The sequence below is a fragment of the Ceratotherium simum genome, chromosome 22, assembly GCF_057802395.1.
Source record: "Ceratotherium simum simum isolate JZ-2026a chromosome 22, ASM5780239v1, whole genome shotgun sequence".
NCBI lineage: Eukaryota > Metazoa > Chordata > Mammalia > Perissodactyla > Rhinocerotidae > Ceratotherium > Ceratotherium simum.
The window spans coordinates 20,146,772-20,169,361 of NC_141921.1; the positions used below are offsets into that span (position 1 = coordinate 20,146,772).

The 22,590-nt window shown below is 44.3% G+C and overlaps 1 protein-coding gene across 3 annotated transcripts in view; it reads left to right on the forward strand.

Moving 5' to 3' along the window:
* Positions 1-434: 434 nt before the first annotated feature.
* Positions 435-22,590, forward strand: part of RHBDL2 (rhomboid like 2) — a 47,225-nt gene continuing 25,069 nt past the window's right edge. The window contains exons 1-4 of one of the 3 annotated variants that reach the window (XM_087446243.1): positions 476-539; positions 3,467-3,571; positions 18,440-18,703; positions 21,386-21,534. In XM_087446243.1, the coding sequence (XP_087302369.1) occupies positions 18,461-18,703; positions 21,386-21,534 (392 nt within the window). In that variant the 5' untranslated portion in view covers positions 476-539; positions 3,467-3,571; positions 18,440-18,460. Of the gene's footprint in view, positions 540-2,341; positions 2,525-3,466; positions 3,572-18,439; positions 18,704-21,385; positions 21,535-22,590 lie in introns of those variants that run through there. The other 2 variants (XM_087446242.1, XM_004425990.3) reach the window with 2 other exon arrangements.

The window sequence follows — 22,590 nt, forward strand, 5'->3', positions numbered from 1 at the left end:
GTGGGGGGCCTGTGACTAAACCCCTGCTGAGGGACATCAAGTCACCTCACTTGGTGCTCAGTCCCAGGCCCAGCTTCCCATCAGAGCAAAACCAAATGCAGAGTGATAGAGACCACTCTGCTGAGGTCTTTCCCCAGAGAGCTTGAATGGAAGGCAGGAGACCCAGGCATCTAGCAGGACGGTAGGAGTTGGAGGAGGAATGGAGTTCAGTGACACAGCCACAGCGAAAGAGCACAGAGGCGGGCACAGGCTCCCTGGCTCAGACCCAGGCAGGCGGAGGGGGAGGACTCATTCATCCAGGGCCAACCCAGGAGTGAGACTACTGCTGGCGGCCCGGCCCAGGCCCTGTCTCGAGGCTGGGAGGGGATTTCCTCAGGCTCCCTCCCCTTGGGCTCGGCGGGTGGGAACCTGTCCAGACAATCTTAGTTCGGGGAGGGACCAAGGAGCGCCTGGCAGGGCGGGAGCTGCAGGGCCCCAGAGGCAGCCCCTTGGCCCAGGACGCCTGGAACACGGGGACGCCCCTGCCTCGGCCTCCCGAGGTAAACTGCAGGAGCTGGGAGCGGGTGGAGGGCGTCCCTCCGGGAGAGGAGAGGAGAGGGCGGAAGCGCCGGGGGATAAAAACGTCCCCGAGGCCCAGGGCTGGTGTGGGAAGGAGGCGGACCGTGGCAACTTCCCTCCCAGAGGAGCCTTCTGGAGTGGCAGCTTGGGATTCTGCAACTTTCATTTTAAAAGTTGGCAGCACGTTGGGCCAGGATTCCGGGGGCTGTCTCTGGCTTCTCCCCCAGGGACATGGTGGGGGACCGGATAATGCCATTTCCCTTCCCTGCCCTGGTCGATCACTGGCCTTCTCTCCATCACATTCTCCCAGCAACTTCCCCATCACTTCTGCTCCCCTATTTTTTCTGGCTCCGACTGAGCCAGTCCCCAGCCCTCTTGTGTTGCCCGAGCTCAGCCCCTGCGCTGGGCACTGGATACAACCGCCTGGGGAGGCAGTCTCTCCCTTCTTCCTGCCAGGCGCCTCCCCCACGGTTATTTGTTTCCTTCTTCCTGGTATGGGTATCTGAGAGATTTCATTCATTCATTCCTTTGTTAGTATTCATTTGTTTGTTCGTCAGTGTTTGAGCATGTACCTGGATTCTCTGGGAGGAGGACACACATAATTTCTGCTCTTCCTGGGAATAAGAAAACTGAAATTTATTTCACAAACGTTTAAAGATCAGCTATAAGCCGGTGGGCAGTGTGGCATAGTGGAAAGTTACTTTGGAGTCACAGAGAGACTTGGATTCATATCCCACCTCTTCTGTTCACTTTCTGAGCCTCAGTTTCCTCATCTGTAAAATGGTATCGTTATGAAGAGGACATGAGAGAACACATGTCAAGCACCGAATCGGGTGCCAGATACACAGTGGGGCCTCAATAAACATTTGTGCTCTTCCCTTCTTCTCTGGCCCCCTTCCTGCCCAGCCCCTCCCTAACTGCCACCTCTGCCTCTCTCTAGGCTTATAAAATTATAGAAGATAACACCTGACCTTGAGAGCAATTAGGCAGACTTGTAAACACAGAACTGGGCAGTGAAAGGGGAGGTGGTGGAGGCAGAGGGAGGCTGAGAAGGGGTGGGGCTGGGGCTGAATAGGGAAGGCCCTGCTGCTGGTTTGACATAAGAGGGGGCTGGGACCTTGGCTTCGAGGGAGATGATGTCCCCACCTGGCTCTCTTGCTGTGTTTCTGAGTTTGCACACTCACACCGAGCAAATGATGGGAGCTACCAATTCTTAAAACCAACTGTGCTTGGCCTCAGGCTAAGGGCTTTTAAATGCATTATCTCATAGGATCATAACCCCGTTATGATATTATTATTATTCCCATTTTACAGATGAGGAAATGAAGATACAAACAGGCTAAGGGATTTGCCTAAGGTCACCTGGCTAATAAGTAATGGGTCCAGAATTCAAATCCAAGTTAGACCTTAGACTCCATGCTCTTTGTTCAACTCCTTGCTGTCTTTCAAGTTTCTCCATATCAGATAGAACAAAAGGGCATCATTATTCCCCCAACTTTTTAGATACCGCTTCTCACTTCCTGTGCATCTTCTGCTCTGGGCTGCTTCATCCAACTGGGGAGGAGCACATGCCTTCCCTGATTCATTGATTCAATCACTTATTCATACATCCTTCACTTGATCAAGTGCTCTGTTGGTCCCAAGAGGGCAGGGACCATGTCTGTTGGTTCACAGTTGTATAACCAGCACCTAGTGTGTTCCTGGTATAGGAATATTCGATGAATCTTTTGTGAGTAAATGAGTCCAACAAACATTTATTGCTGCATTTCGTGAGCTCCATAATAGGGATTCAAAGATAAATAAAACATCCTCAGAGTTCTCATAGCCACGTGGAGGAGACGGTGATAATACAAAGACAATGGTACCCTAGACAGGAGCAGATGTTGCTGAAGGAACCAAGAGGAACATTTAATTCTACCGTGTCTGCTTTGTTCTCCACTGTACCCAGTGCCTGGCACAATGGCAGGTATGTAAGTAGATGCTCAACAAGGCCTTGTAGAGGATGTATTTAGGTCAGAGTCTTGAAGGATGTGTTAGGACTTCCCCAGGAGAACAAATTGGGGAGGGAAGATATTCTAGCAGAGGGAGATGCTCATGAAAAGGCCTAGTGGAGGGTGGGAGCTGGAATTGCCAGGGGCTCAATATGGCTGGAGTGTATGGTGTATATGGAGGAATGGCAAGAAATGAGAGTGAATACATAGGCAGGGCTCAGGTCATGAGGCCCTTGTGTGCCTTGTTAAGGAACCTAGATTTTACTCCAAGGGCATTGGGTAACTACTGAAGGGATTTAGCAAAGGGAGGCCATGATTTGATTTTTATTTCAGAAGTGTGGCTGATGCATGGGGGTCAAGGAGATGACATCATGTACTCTAGGCCTGACTGGTCCCTACCTGTTTGAGGGAATGAGCCTTCCTTTGTAGGACTTGGATTAGGACTTCCTTTTAGGGCTTCACGATCTTCACGAAGGGCCTCCTGAGCTGTCTGGTGTCCTGATCTACTGGTGCTCTGCCCTCAGCTGTATGCTGGGTTACAGCGAATCTATTCTTCCTTATAAAAGTACTGAAATTTACGGATCATTTACATTTGTAGAATCTGAAGCAAGTTCAGGATATACTGTTTCCTAACTTGCAACCCTTTGTGCTTTCTTATGTAAAAGGGAAAGAGATGGAATTGTAGATAGGGCACCAGGAATTACACCTAGCGAGCTCTGATTTTGCCCAGGGAGTGTGTCGAATATGCCAGTAGCCCTGGAACTAGGGGTACATGGATGTGGAGAGCTTTAGGGAATCAGTTTCCAGATCCTCAAATTCCACAGGTACTCTTTTTAAAAGCAAGCTGCTTGCCTGGATTCTTTTAAAGTCTCCTTTTCAACTCTGTTTTCATTGTTTCTGTTCCCTGGCTTTACTAGATCCACCCTGAATCTTTCTATGGTGCGTTGCTTGGGGATATAAAAACCAAAAGGACGGTTGGCGACTGCTTTGTTCCTGAGAGAGAGCAAGCACAGAGAAATTAGGTAAAATAAACTGAAGGGGCGGTGACTTATGACACTCTTAGTATTTATTTTTTAAAAAAATACCTGTTTAATGCTAATTATGTGCCAGATACTGTTCTAAGGGCTTTACAGATAATAAACTCATTTAATATTCATATCAGATCTATAAAGTAGATACTTATTATCTTCCTTTTACAGATGAGGTTCCCATGGCACCCAGAGGTTTAGTAAGTTGTCCAAGGTCACAGAGCTATTAAGTGGTGAAATCAGGATTTGAACTCCAGCACCATTCCTCTAGAATTTGTGTTCTTAACCATTATGGTACTCTACCTTAAACCCAAAGGCCTTAGCTCTTTAGCTCTGTATTGTCAAATTAGAATTGGGACCTGAGCTGGTTGTCATGGGGATGCAAATGAACTCATTTATAGAAATTTTTAAAACTGAAGGTGGATTTTCTTACAGACAGAAAATGATTCTGGTTTGGCTGATTGGTGTGACAGTGAGGACTGGCTTTGACAATTGCATTATATGGTAGACATTTTCCATAAACTGAATAAGTGAAATCTGTAGCTCCAAGGTTTGGGTGAAAATATACCTAAAGCATGTCTTGAATAAAGCCTATGCCAGAAAATTCTGTCTTGGAACCTATTTTAACTTGTGAAAAATAATTTTAGTTATTAACTTAAAAATGTGTCAAGGGGTCATAGTGTTACCGGCACTGGTCATATCGGTGCGGTAGGGTCCCAGGTTCTTGGTCCACAGACCCAAAAGAATTTGAGAGCGGACACACAGCAGAAGTTTTAACAGAGGAAGATTTATTAGCAAAGTGAAACTACACCCCCAAGGGGAGGGGCGGGCAGGCTCGAGGGAGCATCAATATCAAAGTTGTGGTGGTCAGTGGTTTTGGAATATTGGTCGGGGGGTGGGTGAGGGTCTTGCAACGTGTGCCAATCAGGGCATTGTCTCCACCTTCACGTCGGGAGGGGGAGATTTTTTCCTTACACAGGCATCTCTGGAACTGTCATGGCGGTGATCCCCCATGGGGGGGTCAAAACCACAATGCAAATGAGGGTATAATGAGGCTTGGGTCTACTCTCGGTCAGGGTTGGGGAAAGTCCTACACCTCAGAGAAGTCGTTGCCCAGCAATGAGGATGCTGCACCTGGTGGAGTGACCTTGCTCTCAGCTCATATCTAGCCTCCTGCCTTTCTCAATAGCTTTTTCAAAATTTTTATGGAGATTCATGAGCAAAAAATATGAAGACTTCTGGTGTGTGGCACACATAAACATCACGGGCCATGTGCACCATGGTGGGGACAAGGATCCTGATCAGGTGAGGTGAAAGGACTTGTCCATACGTCAGCAGGGGCAGAACTGGAGCAAAACCAGGGTTTTCTGACGGCTGTAATTTCAGTGATCTCTCTATTACTCCATACTTCCTCCTTCCTTCTTCATTTACTTGATGGTTTATTCAGCAGACACTTACTGAGCACCTACACATGGAGTAAAAAAGAAATATTTCCTACTTTTCTGAGGCTTATATTCTAGTAGAAAGAGATAGACAACAAATAAACAAAGCCAATATTTTTAGATAGCGATAAGTGCTGGGAGCAAATAAATAGGAGAATGCGATAGTGTATATGGGGTGTGAGGAGGGGTGGGCTGCCAGTTCAGATAGGTCAGGAAAGACTTCCTAGTGAGGTGCTCTTTGTTATGAAGGAGCTAGCCTTGTGTGTATGTGTTGGAGTATGTGCGTGTGGGAGGAGTGGAGGAGAAAGGGTTAGGTAGAGGGAACAGCAAGTGCAAAGACCCTGAGGCAGGAGGGAGCTTGGTGTGTTCCTGGGACAGAAAGAAGGCCCTGTGGTTGCAGCACAGAGATGGAGGAGAGTGGTAGGAGCTGAATTCCACAAAGAAGGCAGGAGCTAGGTCATGCAGGACCTTATCAGCCATGGTAAGGATCCTGTATTATCTCGAAGACAACGGGAAACCGTTGAAGGATTTTAAGCAGAGAGTTGATATACTCTGATTTATGGTTGTGTTTTGTTTTGTTTTGGAGGGGGGGCAGGAGTGGAAACAGAGATGGAGACTAATTGGGAGGCTATTTCAGGTGTGGCATCTGCAATCTACTCTATGGAGGGGTAAGAAAATGAACCATGTTAATGAGAAGGCAGAATGGTATGGGATGTCATTCTATCTTCTAGTTCTTTTTTTTTTTTTTTGTGAGGAAGATCAGCCCTGAGCTAACATCCATGCCAATCCTCCTGTTTTTTTGCTCAGGAAGACCGGCCCTGAGCTAACATCTATTGCCAATTCTCCTCCTTTTTGTCCCCCTTTTTCTCCCCAAAGCCCCAGTAGATAGTTGTATGTCATAGCTGCACATCCTTCTAGTTGCTGTAGGTGGGATGCCGCCTCAGCATGGCCAGACAAGTGGTGTGTTGGTGTGCGCATGGGATCTGAACCTGGGCCGCCAGCAGCGGAGCGCACGCACTTAACTGCTCAGCCACGGGGGCCAGCCCCTATCTTCTAGTTCTGATGGGGTATGTTGGTAGCTATTGCTATATACAACAACAATTGCTGTATAACAAATCACCCCAAAGCTTAGTAGCTTAAAAACAACAACCATTTATTTTGTCATGATTCTGTGGGTCTGGACTTGGGGCAGAATTCAGCCGAGCAGTTCCTCTGCTCCATGTGATATCAGCTAGGGTCAATCACTCGCCTATATTCAGTTGGTGGATGAGCTGGTCTGGAAGGTCGAAAAAGGCTTCACTCATAGGTCTGGAATCTTGATGCTCTTCTATGTGGCCTCTCTCCATGTGGGTAGCTCAGCCTTCCTCATAGCATGGTAGCCTCAGGGTAGTCAACCTTCTTATGGTGTCAGGCTTCAAAGAGGGAGCATTCCAAGAGGAACAAAAGTAGGGGCTGCAGATTTCTTAAGGCCTGGCCTTGGAAAGTACCCAATCCTACTTCTGCCATGTATTATTGGTCAAAATCAGTCACAGGGCTGGCCCAGATTCAAGGAGAGGGGAAACAAACCTTACCTCTTAGTGGGAGGAATAGCAAATAATAGGTTTTGCTTTTAATCTACCATACTACGTTTCTGGGAACTGAATAACCATAACCAACTCTGATGATGCTGACCCACTTTTTAATCTAAATCACAGTATACTGTGTTGGAACAATTTATAGGTCTTTATTCCCCATTGAATAGGGAGGGCCTGGAGACAGGAGGTAGTTGGTTTTTTGTTTTTCCCTTGTGTTTCCAGAGCCTAACATATGCAAGGCATTCAGGGAATGCTTTTCCAATGAATGCACATGTCATGTAAGAATTTATTGGTTATCAAACTATAGTGTTCATAAGAATCCCTTGGGGAGCTGTTAAAAAGGCATGCAGATTCCTGGGCAAGACTCGAGCCCAGACCCTCTGAATCTAGATCTCTAGGACAGGAGTTCTTAATCTTAGTTGCACTTTAAAAATACCAGAGCCCAGGCCCAGGGGCTCTGAGTTTATTGATTTGGGGTGAGCTCAGACATCAATACTTTTTTACAATCTCCTCAGACAGTTCTGATGTGTAGCCAAGGTTTAGAACCACTGCCCTAGAATTAGAACCAGCCATCTTCACCTAACTTCCCCCAGATAATTCTGATTTAGGTGGCCTATGATAGGGTAACCAACTGTCCTCTGTTTGCCCAGGACTGTCCTGATTTTAGAATCCCAAGTCCCACATCCCAAGAAATCCCTAGATCCATGCAAACCGGCATAGTTGGTCATTATCAATGGACCACTATTTAAGAATATTGTCAATGAGGCAATGAAAGCCTTTTTGAAAAATATCTACAAATATCTAATGAAAGCAATGATTCTGCCTCCTTTCTTAAGGGACTGCAGGAGTATCATAATGCTATCAGATAAAGCCGACTCCTTGCATTAAGGAGAGTCAGGGTTTCCTTCAGCCCTGTGCTCTGGTGTGCTCGGTCTATTAACCTAGTTAATAGTGTGTCCGTCTTTGGGAATTCTTCCAGACTGTATTCCTCAGTGTACATGAAGCAGTTTTGAAAGCCTGACCATAGTCAATAAGGATGATATGTTGAGGATAGTAAGAGATACAGAATGAAGTTCTTGTGTCTCTACTCCAGTATTATTATTACTGTTATTCATATTATAATAGGGTATAAAGCTATATGTAATATCTTAACAAGCTCTGTGGGGAAGCAGTGTGGCATAGTAGAGAGGCCCAAGATCTAGCCTCAGAAAAATGGGTTTGTGCCCCAGCTTTGCAGTGACTAGGTATGTAATCATGGGTGCCTCTTTTTGCCTTAGTTGTTCATCTGTAAAATGGGAATAATAACGATGACTTCTTCACAGGGCAGCTAGGAGGATCCATTGAAATTGTATAGGTGAAAGTGGTTCTGTAGACTGGGAAGGGGAGGTATCATGATTATCTTTGAATGGGAAAGACACAAGAAATTATTCTGATGAGAGGCCTTGCACACGACCAAGGCCCTAGATCCCCCACCCTGAACCACAGCCACAGTTGTGGGATTCCAGGGAAGGAGGTTTTAACACAGAGTGGGCATGCAGAGACCTCAGGAGGCAGCCTGTCCTTACCTTAGTTGCCCTCACAATTGAGGGCAAGTGTGCTTTGCTTCAGGAAGAAGGGAAACTTGGAAAAGGGGGTTTGTGAAGGCATTTTTTGTTTTTAAATCTTGTGCCTATTTGTTCCATGTGTATCCTCAGAGATGTAGCAAAAAGAAAACAACCACAACCACAAACCCATAATATCGAAAAGCAGTTCTTAATTTCTGTAGCTAAAAAAGCACTCTTTCAGGCTATAACCACAGAGAGATTGCTGCAGGCCTCTGGAACTGGGTGTAATGATGGTTTGCAGTGTGATGAAGGAGGCTGTTAATCTCTGTGGCCCAGAAGCCCAACCTGTGGTCTTTCCAATTACCCAGGTTGCCTAGCAATACCACCAAAAGCCTCCCCACCAGGCCCAGCTGGGCAGTAATTGGGTACACCCAGCACAGCCTGCTGCCCAGCCTCCTGGTTTCCCCTGCCACATCAAGGCTGAACTCAGCCTCTGCAAAGGCCCGCCTGGTACGGATGAATGGGTGGGGCCAGCTGTATAAAAAAACAATTCAGATATTTAAAATCTACTCACTTGAATGCAGCTAGGAAAGCAGCACAAGCTAATGATCAAAAGTCTCTTCTGCCAAAGAGGAGTTGTCCTAAGGTTGGTGGCCTTGGCAGTGCTCTCCTGGGTGAGGTGCGGAAGGGAAGGTGAGCCTGACCTAGTCCTTTGGGTTCTCAGAGAGGCAAATTCTTTTCCTTTCCTAGATGCCTGTCTCCATCTTGACACCCTGTGGCAGCAATAGGAGTGGTGGGGATTCCCAGCCCCATTCTCAGGGCTGGTGACCTGCCAATTCTTCTACAGCTATCATTTGGGAACTCCCAGGGTCTAGTCTGGGTCTGTTTGGGGAGCTGGAGGAAGAAGAGGGAGATTAGGGTAGAGGGAAGGATGGGATGAAAATAATCAAAATAAAGATGTACACTTCTTTAGCACTTGACCTAGAAATCACAGGGCAGAGGAAAATGTGGAGTCTTGTGGAGTCAGGCACCCTGGGCTCCTTTCTCAGCCCTCCCCTCACTGGCTGCACAACCTTGATCAAGTTACTCTGGAAGCCTGAGTTTCCTTATCCATAAAATGGGGATGTTATCCTGCCTTATAAGGTTGTTGTGAAAATTAATGAAAAGAATGTTCATAAAGTGTTTAGCATAGAACCTGGCACACAGTACGTGCTCACTATCATGACAACTTTTATTATTTCATTTGATTCATATAATAATTCTGTAAGATACTGAGGGGAGAGATGGGGCTCTATTTTACAGCTGAGGAAACTGAAGCCCAGTGAAATTAAGTGTGGATGCTGGGAGTAGAACTCGGGTCTTCACAGTGCCAAACACAAGGAATGGTGTTCCTCAAAGATAGGTGACAAGCCCTTTTGTAGTCATTATGGCATGTGGGCTCTGCAGGTCTCCTCTGACAGCTCAGTGATGGCAGAATGATAATGGGAGAGGTGTGCAGAGGAAAAGGGTGGTGGGAGGTGCTTTTCAACACAAAATGATACAAGACTCTTAGTTAATGTGGAGTGGATAGAATTCCGCCCTTCCTCCTTCCTGACAGTATTCTTTCAAATAAACTTTTTATTTTGGAATAGATTTACAGAAAAGTTGCAGAGAGTTTGTTTGTCCTTTACTTAGATACAAGTATCTTCTGAACACCTGCTGTGTGGCAGGAGCTTTCTGGGCACAAGGAATACAGCAGTAAAACTATCTTTGCCTTCCGTTAGAAGATCACAGAGTATGTGAGATGGAGTAGACCTCAGAGATCCTTAGTTTGTGGCTCTCAAGGGTGCTGCTGCCTCCACTTCACTGATATACTTGTCAGAAATCTACTAAGTCTGTTAAATTAGTTTCTTCAGTAGTGGAGCCCAGGAATCTGTATGAAAACAAATGTTGAAAAAACAAATGGCCTCAGGGGATTCTAAGGCAGAGCTGGTTTGGAGAACTAGTGGTCTAGTGCAGACTGTTCACTGTGCAGGTGAGAGAACGGTGGCTTGAACTGGGAAGGGACTTGCTGCAGGTCACATAGCCAAGAAGTGGCAGACTCTGGACCAGAAAACAGATCTCTTGCTTCTGTGCTCTCCTTACACAATGTCTCCCAAACACATAACGAGAAAGGAGTTTTCTTTGCAACAGGAAGACCCCAGATAGAGTTTAGAAGAGTTTCTTGGCTATTCAGATATATTAGTTAAGTTCTTGGTTGCAAGAGAGTGAAATTGATTCTGGCTGATTACACCAGTAAATGAATTTTATTGAAAGCACATTGGGTAGTAAAAGAAAAACTATTTTTCTGCTCCTACTCACATTTCTGACACCAAATGTGTGGGTTTTCCACACCAAGCAATTCTGACACTAACTACCCCACAGGTTAAAGACTAAGTCTCACAAGACTGCTCCCTACTTCAGAAGCAAATTGCAAATCTGGGCTTCCAGTACTTCTGACTGACCAGCTATAAATTGGGGGTTTCTCAACCACCTCCTTGGGTTCAATAATTTGCTAGAACAGCTCACAGAACTCAGGAGACAGCTTTACTTACTATTACCAGTTTATTATAAAGGATACAACTCAGGAACAGCCAAATGAAAAAGATGCACAGGGCGAGGTCTGTGGGAAGGCATGTGGAGCTTCCGTGCCCTCTCTGGGTGCATCACTCTCCCAGCATCTTGATGGGCTCACCAACCTGCAGGCTCTCCAAACCCCTTTGTTTAGTGTTTTTATGAAGGCTCCATTCCATAGGCATGATTGATTAAATTATTGGCCATTGGTGATTAAACTCAATCTCTAGCCATTGACCTCTTCTCAGAGGTGGGGGCTGAAAGTTCCAACCCTCTAATCACATGGTTGTTTCTGCTGGCAGCTAGCCCCCATCCTCCCAGAGTCACTTCATTAGCATAAACTCTGGTATGGTGAAAGGGGCTTATTATAAACAACAAAAGATGCTTCTCTCACCCCTATCATTCAAGAAATTCCAAGGGTCTTAGGAGCTCGGAACTGAGGACAAAGACTGAAAATGTATTTCTTAGCATATCACAATATCACAGGTAGGTTACAAAATCACTAGAAGGCTGCAGAAACAAAGGGAGACCAGGCACCTAGAACTACACCAAAATCACATCACAGAGCCAGGGAGGAGAAGACAGCCCCATTGCTGCTGTTGCATGCTCATTGCTGCAGCCTGTGTCAAAGATACAGCTGGCACTGGATGCCAGATGCCACACTGACCCCAATGGCAAGGCTGGATACCAGATACTGCTGCTGCTGTTACTGCACAAAATTGGGGTTCTCTTGCCCGATGTGCATCAATGGCCAATTAATTACAGCATCAACCTTTGGGAAAAGAGATGAGCTTTATTCTACGAGATTGACCTGCAGGGAGACAGCAGGTGTTTGCCCTCAGATTTGTCTCCCTGATTCAGGATTTGGGGCAAAATTTAAGAGGTTAGGGAGAACAGGCTGGCATGCAGAAATGCTGGCGGGACAGGTTTTGATTGGTGGGCTTCAAGCATTTATGGTAAGGTTTTAAACATATATGATAGGGTTATAAACATTTATGATGAAGTGGGGAAGGAATTTTAATACTGGATCTTTGTGAATGAGGGATCTCTTCCTTCTGATAAGAGTGCAACTTTCAAGTTCCAGTCGTGTCCCAATCTTTTGGTTCTAGATCTTTGGTTCTGCTGTCATTTCAGGTCAAGATTTCTTCTTCTGTGCATGCCCTGGCTATGCGACTTGGCACATTTTCTGAAAAAGAATTCTTAATCACTCTGTTGATAAGAGATGGGGTCAGTTGAACTGGTCCTGGAGGGCCCTCGGTTACACTACCGCTTTACAGTGCACCGTTTGTAAAGAATTTTCCCCATCCCCAGCTCCAGCCTCAAAAATCCTAAGCAGGGCCAGCCCGGTGGCTTAGCGTTAAGCGCAGGCGCTCCGCTACTGGTGGCCCGGGTTTGGATCCCGGGCGCGCACCGACGCACCACTTCTCTGGCCATGCTGAGGCCGCATCCCACATACAGCAACTAGAAGGATGTACAACTATGACATACAACTATCCACTGGGGCTTTGGGGAAGGAAAAAAAAAGGAGGAGGATTGGCAATAGATGTTACCTCAGAGCCGGTCTTCCTCAGCAAAAAGACGAGGATTAGCATGGATGTTAGCTCAGGGCTGATCTCCCTCACAAAAAAAAAAAAAAAAAAAAAAAAATCCTAAGCAAATGCAGCTGATTGGTTAAGTCTAGTTCACATACCTGAGCCCTAGCTGCTGCTTAGGGACCTGGAAAAGTGAGGATTGGGCATTTTTAGCCTCTGTAGTGGGAAGTGGTCCCTGCCACCCACCAACATTCATGAGATGAGAAATTCCCCAAGAAAACTGACAAATGACCACTATATAAGTGTTAGCAAAAGAACACTGTGGAAGTCCTTGACATTTGCAGATTCAACACTTACAGTTTTTGTATTTCATTAGCTACCCTCAAAGGCCCATTGTGAATGAATGTGAGTTGAATGACTGGCTTTGCCTATGCCAGTCATTTACTGGTTAGTGAGCCAGGCCTGCCCATCCACCTTGACATCTCATGTGACTTTACTATTTGCTGCTAGTTAAAGCCTTTGTGTAACCTGCACGCAGTGACTAAAACCTTTGTTTCTTGTTGGAGGAGTAGAAAAGACTCGAAAAAATAATTCCCTTGATAATGCCAGTGATAGAAATGAAAAGAAAGTGAAGAGGTCTGAGAAAGTGACCTTTTTTTCGCCACCAATAGAAATTTTGGATAAATTGGCATGGAATGTCAAGTTCAGTGGTGTCTAGGATCTCCAGTATCAAGAGATCCACATGTGTATGTCATAGATACAAGGAAAAGTGCCTTGGGACGTTGTTTTAATGAGTGCTTCAGCCAGTGCAGAAACTGCTCTTCAAGATAGAGATTGAACTTCACTAAAAGATGAAAAGAGGCACTACCAACCCAGTTTTCTTTTTCTTTTCTTCTTTGGGACCTTGGGTGCAAGTGTTGAACATGGTTAATACTCCTCACACAAATTTTACAAATAACTTTACTCTGCATTTATAGAATCACTTAGGGTCTGAAATGGAATCTCTTAAAATTTTCTGGCTATAATTTACAACGTAATTTTAGGAGACACTATGTGGTATATAGTGAATTAGGGCACCAGAAAGGTCTTTGGAAAAATCCCTTGCCAATGTCAAGGGTCTCCTGTGTAAATCTCCTTATGGAAATCTCTTTTTCTACAAAATTTTTTAAAAGGCAAATGACTGTTCTGGGTAAATGAGCACAGCTCTGCCCTTTCCAATCCTTGGCCAACACACTGGCTCCGTGATTCATAACATGAGCGATGCTTACACCAGATAAGGTCAGGAAGTAGGCAAGTTCTTTCTACTTTTCCTCTTAAGAATCCTTGCCAACCATGAAGGGAAGGACTTTGGTACTTGGTATGCAGGCGGACATCCCCATTTTTAACCAGAAGGCTATGAGTCTCTTCTACTTCTCCAATATTCTTTTTAACAATCTACTCCAGTTCTCTACTGGTAGGATGAGAACATTTCACAGCTGTGCCACTTAGTTTTGATCCGTGTGTGTGTGCGGGCACGTGCGTGATTTCAAGAGTTGGCAGCCACTTGCTGCAGATAAGAGGTAGGAGGTGAGGCATAACATCAAAGCCAACATTAAAGAAAGCTCAAGAAACCTGCATGATCTTTGCTTAGTGAGTAAGAAAGCAGTCAGTGCAGTAAAGAATTCCACTCAATGAGTAATACTGTGATGAGAGTGACCAAGTAAATAATTTGTTAGCCATGGACGCTTTTATATCTCTATGAGGCTATAATGTGTTGTAATCATTGCCAACTTGTTTTGAGACTCCTGTTCCATTCACTTGGGCCTCCAAAAATTCTGGTAATCTACAGTGTGCTTCCAGGGACTCTATCCCAGCTTTAACCTACAGAACCCGTGGAGTATACAGGCCACACCCATGCCAGGGCAAAATTAATGACAACATGATCTTAGATTAGAATTGCTTTGTGAGGCCCTAGGCAGGGAAACCTTCGACGCAGGAGCAGAGGTGCTGGTGAGCAGTTTTCAGCACAGTGTAAGGAAGAACTACCTAAGAATTAGAACTGTTGGAAAATGCAACGACCCTGTTGAAGTACATTTACATGCTTTGTAATTTTTCACCACAGTGAATCGTTCTGCACTGAACGTCTTTGAAATATAGCTTTGTGTACTTGCCCAAATGCATTTAAAGGATAGATTTCTAGGAGTAGGATGGTTCTGTGGAAAAGTATATGCTCTTCATATTTTACAGATGCTGCCCAATTGCCTTCCAAGGAGGCTGCATCAATTTACACCTCATAAACTGCGCCCATTTCCACGCAGCCTCATGAGTATGGATCAGTCTTTTTCATTGTTGCCAATCTGATCAGCAATCCCTTCCATCTATCCATCCATCCACATACCCACCCATCCTTCCATAGCCAACAATAACTAACAACTATAGAGTGTTTACTCCATGCCAGATACTATCCTAAATGCTTTACATGCATTATCTCAGGTAATCTTCCCAGCAATGCTATGAGGTAAGTGCTGTTATTATTCCCACTTTAAAATGGAGTCTAAGGGTTTCCCAATAAGTTAAACATAAGGTTACCATATGACCCAGCAATTCTGCTCCTGGGTATGTACCCCAAAAGAATTGAAAACAGGTGTTCAAACAAAACTTGTACAGGGATGTTCACAGTAGCTCTATTCACAGTAGTCAAAAGGAGGAAATAATCCAAATGTCCTTCAACAGATAAATAGATAAACACAATGTGGTATATCTATCTATACAACATAGTATTATTCAGCCATAAAACAAAGAATGAAGTATTGACACATGCTACAACACGGATGAACCTTGAAGACTTTTACTAAGTGAAAGAAGCCAGACCCAAAGGCCTGGATATTTGAAATATCCAGAATAGGTAAGTCCACAGAGACAGAAAGCAGATTAGTGGTTGCCAGGGGCTGGAGGGGGTGGGAGGATGGTGAATGACTGCTTAATGGGTATGGGGTTTTTCTTTGGGGTGATGAAAAAGTTCTGAAACTAAATAGTGGCGTTGGTTGCACAATATTGTAAACGCCACTGAATTGTTCACTTTAAAATGATTAAAATGGTAAATTTTGTTATGTGTATTTTACCGCAATTTTTTTTTTTTGAGGAAGCTTCGCCCTGCGCTAACATCTGTTGCCAAACTTCCTCTTTTTCTTTTTTCTCCCCAAAGCCCCAGTACATAGTTGTGTATCACAGTTGAATTGTAGCTCTTCTATGTGGGACGCCGCCTCAGCCTGGCTTGATGAGCAGTGAGTAGGTCTGTGCCCAGGATCCGAACCAGTGAACCTCCAGCAGCCAAAGCAGAATGCGCGACTTAACTGCTACACCACCGGGCTGGCCCCTTACCACAATTTTTTAAAAATGTAATTTGAAGCTCAGAGAATTGAAGTGTCTTATCTAAGGTTACTCACAGTTGAGGTGTGTTTTAATCTCAGTTATACGGCTCCATGGTTCATGCTTTAAAAAAAAATTTCAGTGAAAAACTTTACTTTGGATCATTTAGGAAATTTAGATACATTAGGCCAAGCTGAAAATATCAGTAGCGTTAGATACCACTTATTAAGCACATACTGGTGACAAACACTATATTCTATTTAGTCTTCACAATGACCTTGAAAGTTTAGTATTATTGCTTAGTTTTTGTGTGTGTGTGTGGTAAAATATATGTAACAAAATTTACCATTTTTACCATTTTTAAGTGTATAGTTCAGTGGCGTTAACTACATTTACATTGTTGTACATCACCACTCTCCATCTCCGGAACTTTTTTATCTTCCCAAACTAAAATTCTGTACCCATTAAACATTCTGTCCCCATTCCCATCTCCTGCCTGCCCCTGGCGACCACCATTCTAGGCTCATGGTACGAGGCCCAGGGCTATTGACTGGGGCTGCAAAGCAGAATAAGACGTGGCCGTTCTCCAGGTCTGTCTAGCATCAAAGCCTGTGTTCCTGTCCTCTAGTGACCTTTACACTATGCCCTTCTTCATCCAGTTAGAGAAGTCCAGTTGTAGGATGAGACCGTCGAGAGTGTCGTTGAAGCATGCGGAAAGGATGCCTGTGGCTGGGGAGTGGGAGAAGGAAGTCAGTGAATGCAATATGGTTGAGATGAAGGGATTGAGATGGGGACGAAGGGATTTCAGCAGGGAGGCCTGTTAGGAAGGTTGAAGACGAGGAGAAGTGGGAACATACTGCTTCTCTTCTCTTTACTTTCACGGATTGTTCTAGGAGTACATGAGATTTTGTGACGGGATGTGCTTTGAAATGCCAAGGTTGCTCTGCGTACATTGTTAGGACTCTTGCATCACTACTGAAGTGGATTTGTTTGAAGGATGTAACTCACGAGAGCAGTTTCACTGGGGGATGCAGATGACAAGATGGTTAGTGGATAGAAACCCCTCCTTTAAGACATTGGGCCACAAAGGGCAGGGGAGAAATAGTACAGTGGTTGAGACTTTAGGGTCAAGCAACGGTCTCATAAATATGACTTTCTCTGATTTTAAAATTAAAATAGTAATACTTAAAAAAAATCAAATATAAACACAAGTGGATTTCTCGTGAAACTAATAAAGTGTAAGCTTCAAGCCTCTTACTCACACAGGCTCCTTCCAAGGCCATGTATCTACTTATGTAATTTTTTATTTTGTAATTTTAATTTTATATTTTTTTCCAGAGAAAACCCCCCAAATTGTTTAAGCTTCAGGCTCCACAAAATATGGACCCACTCCCACATAGAGGGCAAAAATCTAGTGAAATCCCACCATGCGGATATAATCATGGGAATTTTAATTCTCCAGATTTCTTCCTGTGTGTGTTAGTACATTACTTTTTACAAAAGTTTGATTGTACTATTTTGCAACATTATTTTTTTCTCTTAATATATTCAAGCCACCCCCCCACCTTTTTTTTTGACCATGGAAACATTCGATTGAGTGCTTTAAGTAGTTTAACCAGGAGTAAAAAAATAACAGAACCAAACCAAAAGGAGAAGGACAGTACAGATAGCACCATGGCACAGGGAGAGAAAAGAGTATTTAAATCAGGCCTCACTGTGATAGATGTGCTGCCCCCATATCCTATGCACCTGCTTGGTATCTGTAATTACTATATAATTATTTGTGTAATTTTTATTAACCTCTGTCTCCTGCATTACATTGTAAACATTTTAGGATAGGGATGGTAGCGTGATACATAGTAGGTATCCAATAGGTATGTATTGAATAAACGCTTGAATGATTGAATGTTGAGGATTGAGTTCAAGGGAATACTGGGTCAGGAAATTAGTAGGAACTCAGCCAAGAGTTTCGGGTGTCAGAGAGTTGTTGGGAAGATGTGTTTTAACAAGGGTGTTGACGCTGTACCTAGAGAACCAGTAAGGAATGGCTTTCTTATCTCAAGTGTGCTACAGAAAGGGCAGTGGTGGTATTTTAGAAAGGATTCTGATAGTTTAGAAAGAGAAGATGTAGGTTTGAATCTTAAGAAAGTTATGTGGTTTTTTGGGAGGTGGGTGGGTGGGAAGCTCAGTCTTTTATCTGTAAATGGGGCCACAAATCCCTACCTCCTGGGGTTGTTAGAGTCCGGTTAGTCAATAGCTGTGACAGTCCCTAGCATAGTGCCTGGTATACAGTAGACGCTCAATAAATGATTTTTGATTCCAAATCAGAAATCAGAGACCTGGGAGTAGAAGCAAGATGAAACCAAGAAGGGAAAGGAGACTGCTCACTTAAACTAGAAAAACTGAGTTCAGTTATGCAGTGTGCATAGTTTGGGTTCTGAGATGCATCACCTCATGGCAAAGTCATCTCTTACACTAACGGTTGACTTGAAAGTTGGTGGCAGAGGGGAAGGAAGGGGTATATGAGATAGTGTTGCCATTCTAAGGCTCCAGTCCTTCCCCTTGGGTGGTGGCAGTAGAGGAAAGCAGAAGTGACCCCTGGGAACCCTCTCCCTCATTTGAGGAGTCCCTCGTACTTTGTCACAGTTACACACTGGTGATGAATATATGGATATTATGAGTATTTGGGCACCAGATCTTCAGTTCCCTTCTATTAATGCACAGTAAAGACCTTGGAAAACCAATGGCTGAACCAGAGAGCCTAGGAAAGAGCCATGGCCTGAAGACTATAGGGTCATCTGTTTTTCCCTGACATTCATGTATCTTTCAGGTGGAGACAGGACCCAGGACAATGGCTGCTGCTCATGACTTGGAAATGGAGGTTATGAATCTAAATATGGATAGAGCCATGAAAGAAGAGCTGGAGGAAGAGAAGATGAGAGAGGATGAGGGAGGTAAAGAGTCCTTCAAAAATAAAAAAGTCCACAGGATTGTCTCAAAATGGATGCTTCCTGAAGAGGTCCGAAGAACATACCTGGAGAGAGCTAACTGCCTCCCACCCCCGGTGTTCATCATCTCCATCAGCATTGCCGAGGTAAGTATGTTGGGTGGTGGGCACTAGTGCACGTACCACTGGGGATTTGCAAACAAACTGGGGGTTTAGATCAGATCTAGATAAGAGACTAGAAAACATATAAGAAGAGAGCTCACTGGTTGCAAGTAGGGCACACACAAAACTTAGCCTCACCCTCTCTGGAGCTCTCTTCCCAGGTTTTTCCTATGTTCCCAGTCACTTTCAGCCACAAGTTGAGTTTTATTTTTCAACCAAAACTCCGGCCCAGCAATGACTACAATTTCAGTGGCTTCATTTCATTTTAGTTGGTGGGGGATTTAGAAACCAATAATCTTGGAGTTTCAAATTCGTTTGATCTCGTGAACCAACTTGGATTGATTGATAAGGTCTGTCTGGAGGCATATGTTTAGAAGAGTTATAGCCTGCCTCCAAATTTCAGGAGGAAAAAAATGGGACCCTCTAACAATGTCTACTGTGGGCAGCATGCAGTGTGTTTTCAGACTCTCATCTAGTCAGCCCTCTTGTTTTCCAGAAAAGAATGCAAGGCCTAGAGAGGTGGAATAACTGGCCCAAAGTCACATACTTAGTGATTGGGCCAGGACTGGGCTTCTCCTGAGCCTCATCATACCTAGCTTTTCCCCCCACACCATGATGTCTCATAAAAGAATTGGCAGAGGATGGCTACCTGTGGGTTGTGACTTCAGGGACATTAGGAAGTCCCTAATGTAATCCTCTTAATTCCCACTGATGCCTCACCTTCCTTATCAGGGACTGTATTAGTCACGGTTCTTTAGAGAAACAGAGCCAGTAGGATGTGCCCCCCCACCCCCCCCCCACATACACACTCATACAATACACACACACACGCATTATCTATCTATCTATCTATCTATCTATCTATCTATCTATCTATCTATCTATCTATCTACACATGCATATTTATTGAGAGAGAGAGAGAGATTGATTTATTTTAAGGAATTGTCTCATGTGATTGTGGAGGCTTGGCAAGTTCAAAATCTATAGGGTAGGCCAGTAGACTGGAGACCTAGGGGGTAAGAGTTGCAGCTGCAGTCCGAAGGCAGTCTGCTGGTAGAATTCCCTTTTCCTCTGAGGAATTTCCTTTTCCTTTGTTCTATTAAGGCCTTCAACTGATTGGATGAGGCCCATCCACATTATAGAGGGTAATCTGCTTTACTCAAAGTCTACTGAGTTAAATGTTAAACTCATCTAAAAAATACCTTCACAGAAACATCTAGAACAATGTTTGACCAAATATCTGAGAACCACAGTCTAGCCAAGTTGACACATAAAATTAACTATCACAGGGATCTAGCCTCTTATGGCTCAAAGATGAGGCTAATGTGTAAACACTCCTGGGAGAAGCTTTTGTCAAGGCTGTTTTGGTTGGAGGGACGTAGCTCTGAATTTTTTTCAAGGGGTTTTATTGTGAGACAACCTGCTAGGAAGCCATCAGGATTCTTTCTGCTTCTCAGCACCCTACCCCATGTAGAGGATACCCCATGTTATCCTCCCAGCCTGTGGATTGGCTGGCCTGCCCATGGTCAGTCAGCGGTGTGTGGTGGAGCAGGGGATTGGAGAAGAATGGGATGAGGTCACATGATACAAACATGACTGCCAGAGTCGGTGCTGTGGAGAGGGCAGTTTTCCATAGAAGGGTCTTGGAGCAGGTGCTGAGATATCTGCCTCTCACAGAAAGATCAGTTTTTTTATTAAAAATTTTCTTAAATAAAATTTTTATTTTGGAATAATTTTAGCTTTATAAAAAAGTTGCAAAGATAGTATAGAGATTTCCTCTATACCCTTTACCCAATTTCTCCCATTGTTAATATCTTACATTTCCGTAGTATGTTTGTCAAAACTAAGAAACTAACAATGGTATATTATGTACTACGAACTAAAATCCAGACTTTATTTGGATTTTACCAGTTTTTACATTAATGTCCTCTTTCTGTCCATCTTGTACCCTCCACCCCAGGGTATCACACTGCATTTAGTTGTCATATCTCCCCAGTCTCCTCTGATCTGTGTCAGTTTCTCAGTCTTTGTTTTTCATGACTTTGGTAGTCTTGAGGAGTACTGGCCAGGTATCCTGCAGAATATCCCAGAGTCTGGGTTTGTCTGATGTTTTTCTCATGATTAGACTGGAGTTATGGGTTTTGGGGAAGAGCACCACAGAGGTGACGGGCCCTTCTCATCACATCACATCAGGGAATAAGGGACATCCTCATGACATCCCTGGTAACATGAACTTGCATCACTTGGTTAAGGTCGTGTTTGCCAGGTTTCTCCACTGCCAAGTTACTATTTTTCTCTTTTCCTATTCTAGTCTTTGGAAGCCAGCAGTGACTTAATTTTATATTAACTTGTAAATGAAAGACCAAATGGTGGGGGTAGGAAGACGAGGGCAGTGGGTATTTAAGTGGGGAAAGGAAGTTGAGAAGAGTCTTCTTTACAATTTGGTCTAGGGCTGCTCCTAACCACTGGAGGAAGTAGGATATGAGCATAGTTACATGGTCAGATATACGGCAGGGAAATGTAATTCCTGCCATCTTCTGAGCACATGCTAGGGAGTGGCTCACTTGAGAGCTAAGCATTTGAAACAAAGTTAGTGCCCGTGAGCTTTAATAGGGCCACTCTCTGCAGAAGGTGTGCTTAACATTCATGTCTGCCCCTCCCTGTCAGCTGGCAGTGTTTATTTACTATGCTGTGTGGAAGCCTCAGAAGCAGTGGATCACGTTGGACACAGGCATCTTGGAGAGTCCCTTTATCTACAGTCCTGAGAAGAGGGAGGAAGCCTGGAGGTTTATCTCATACATGCTGGTACATGCCGGGTAAGGAATGACCATTAAGTCACTGATGTCAGAGGTGACTATAAGTATTGTAACCCTTAACATTCGTTTGGTGCTTTATCATTGATAAGGTACTTTCACGTCCATCATCTTGTTTGATCCTCACAGCAACCCTAGGAGGCAGGTATTACTCCTGCCATTTTATGTCTGAGGCTTAGGGGATGTGGTCACTTTGCTCCGTGTCACACAGCTACGTTGTGGATCTAGGACCTCAACCCATTAGTGCTAACTCTATCTAGTGTACCTTATATTGCATTGTAACTGCCTAACATCAGTATTTATGTAGGAATCTTAATGAGAAGAGACCAAATCATTACCAAACCAAAAGTGTGTTCCCTAAGTTGTTCGATGTTGTTAAACGTTCCCTTGAGGATATGAATCATCAGTCCTCCCTCCCCACCTCTGCCACACACTTAAAAAAATTAAATCATGGGCATTTTGATGAGTGTTTGATACTGTTGTCCATCTGGAATAATACGAGCAATAGGCGGTGCAGTGCCTGCCTTTTAGTTTGCTTATAATTTCTTAAATGCTAATAGCCTTTTATGACCTCGCTCGGAATCCATGATTCACCATGCCCACTGCAGACCGTGAGTAGCTTGCTGCTGGTCCCACGTCTCTGGTGGACTCCTGGGGTTTCAGATGAGACCAGTTTTGTCTATGCGACCTACCCAGCCCTGGACCTTGAAGGACGACTCTGGCTGGTGGCTAAATAGGCATCATGGCAGGACACAGGGCCCAGAGGCTTGACAAGACAGGGACAAAATTGCTAATTGCCCAGTTTCTGTGGATATTTCCACAGTTTGGTTTTCCATTTAACAAGTATGCTCAGAGCAAATGTGGCTCCTGCACTCAAAGACTTCAAAATTACAAGGGGGAATAGTCAGTTAAATAGTAATGCAAGGCAGTAAACTATTATAGTACACAGTAGTTATTTAATCTCTTTGTGCCTCAGTTTCCACACCTGTAAAATGGGGTAATAGTACCTGCCTACTAAGGTTGCTGTGATTAAATGATATAATGTTTATAATATAATTT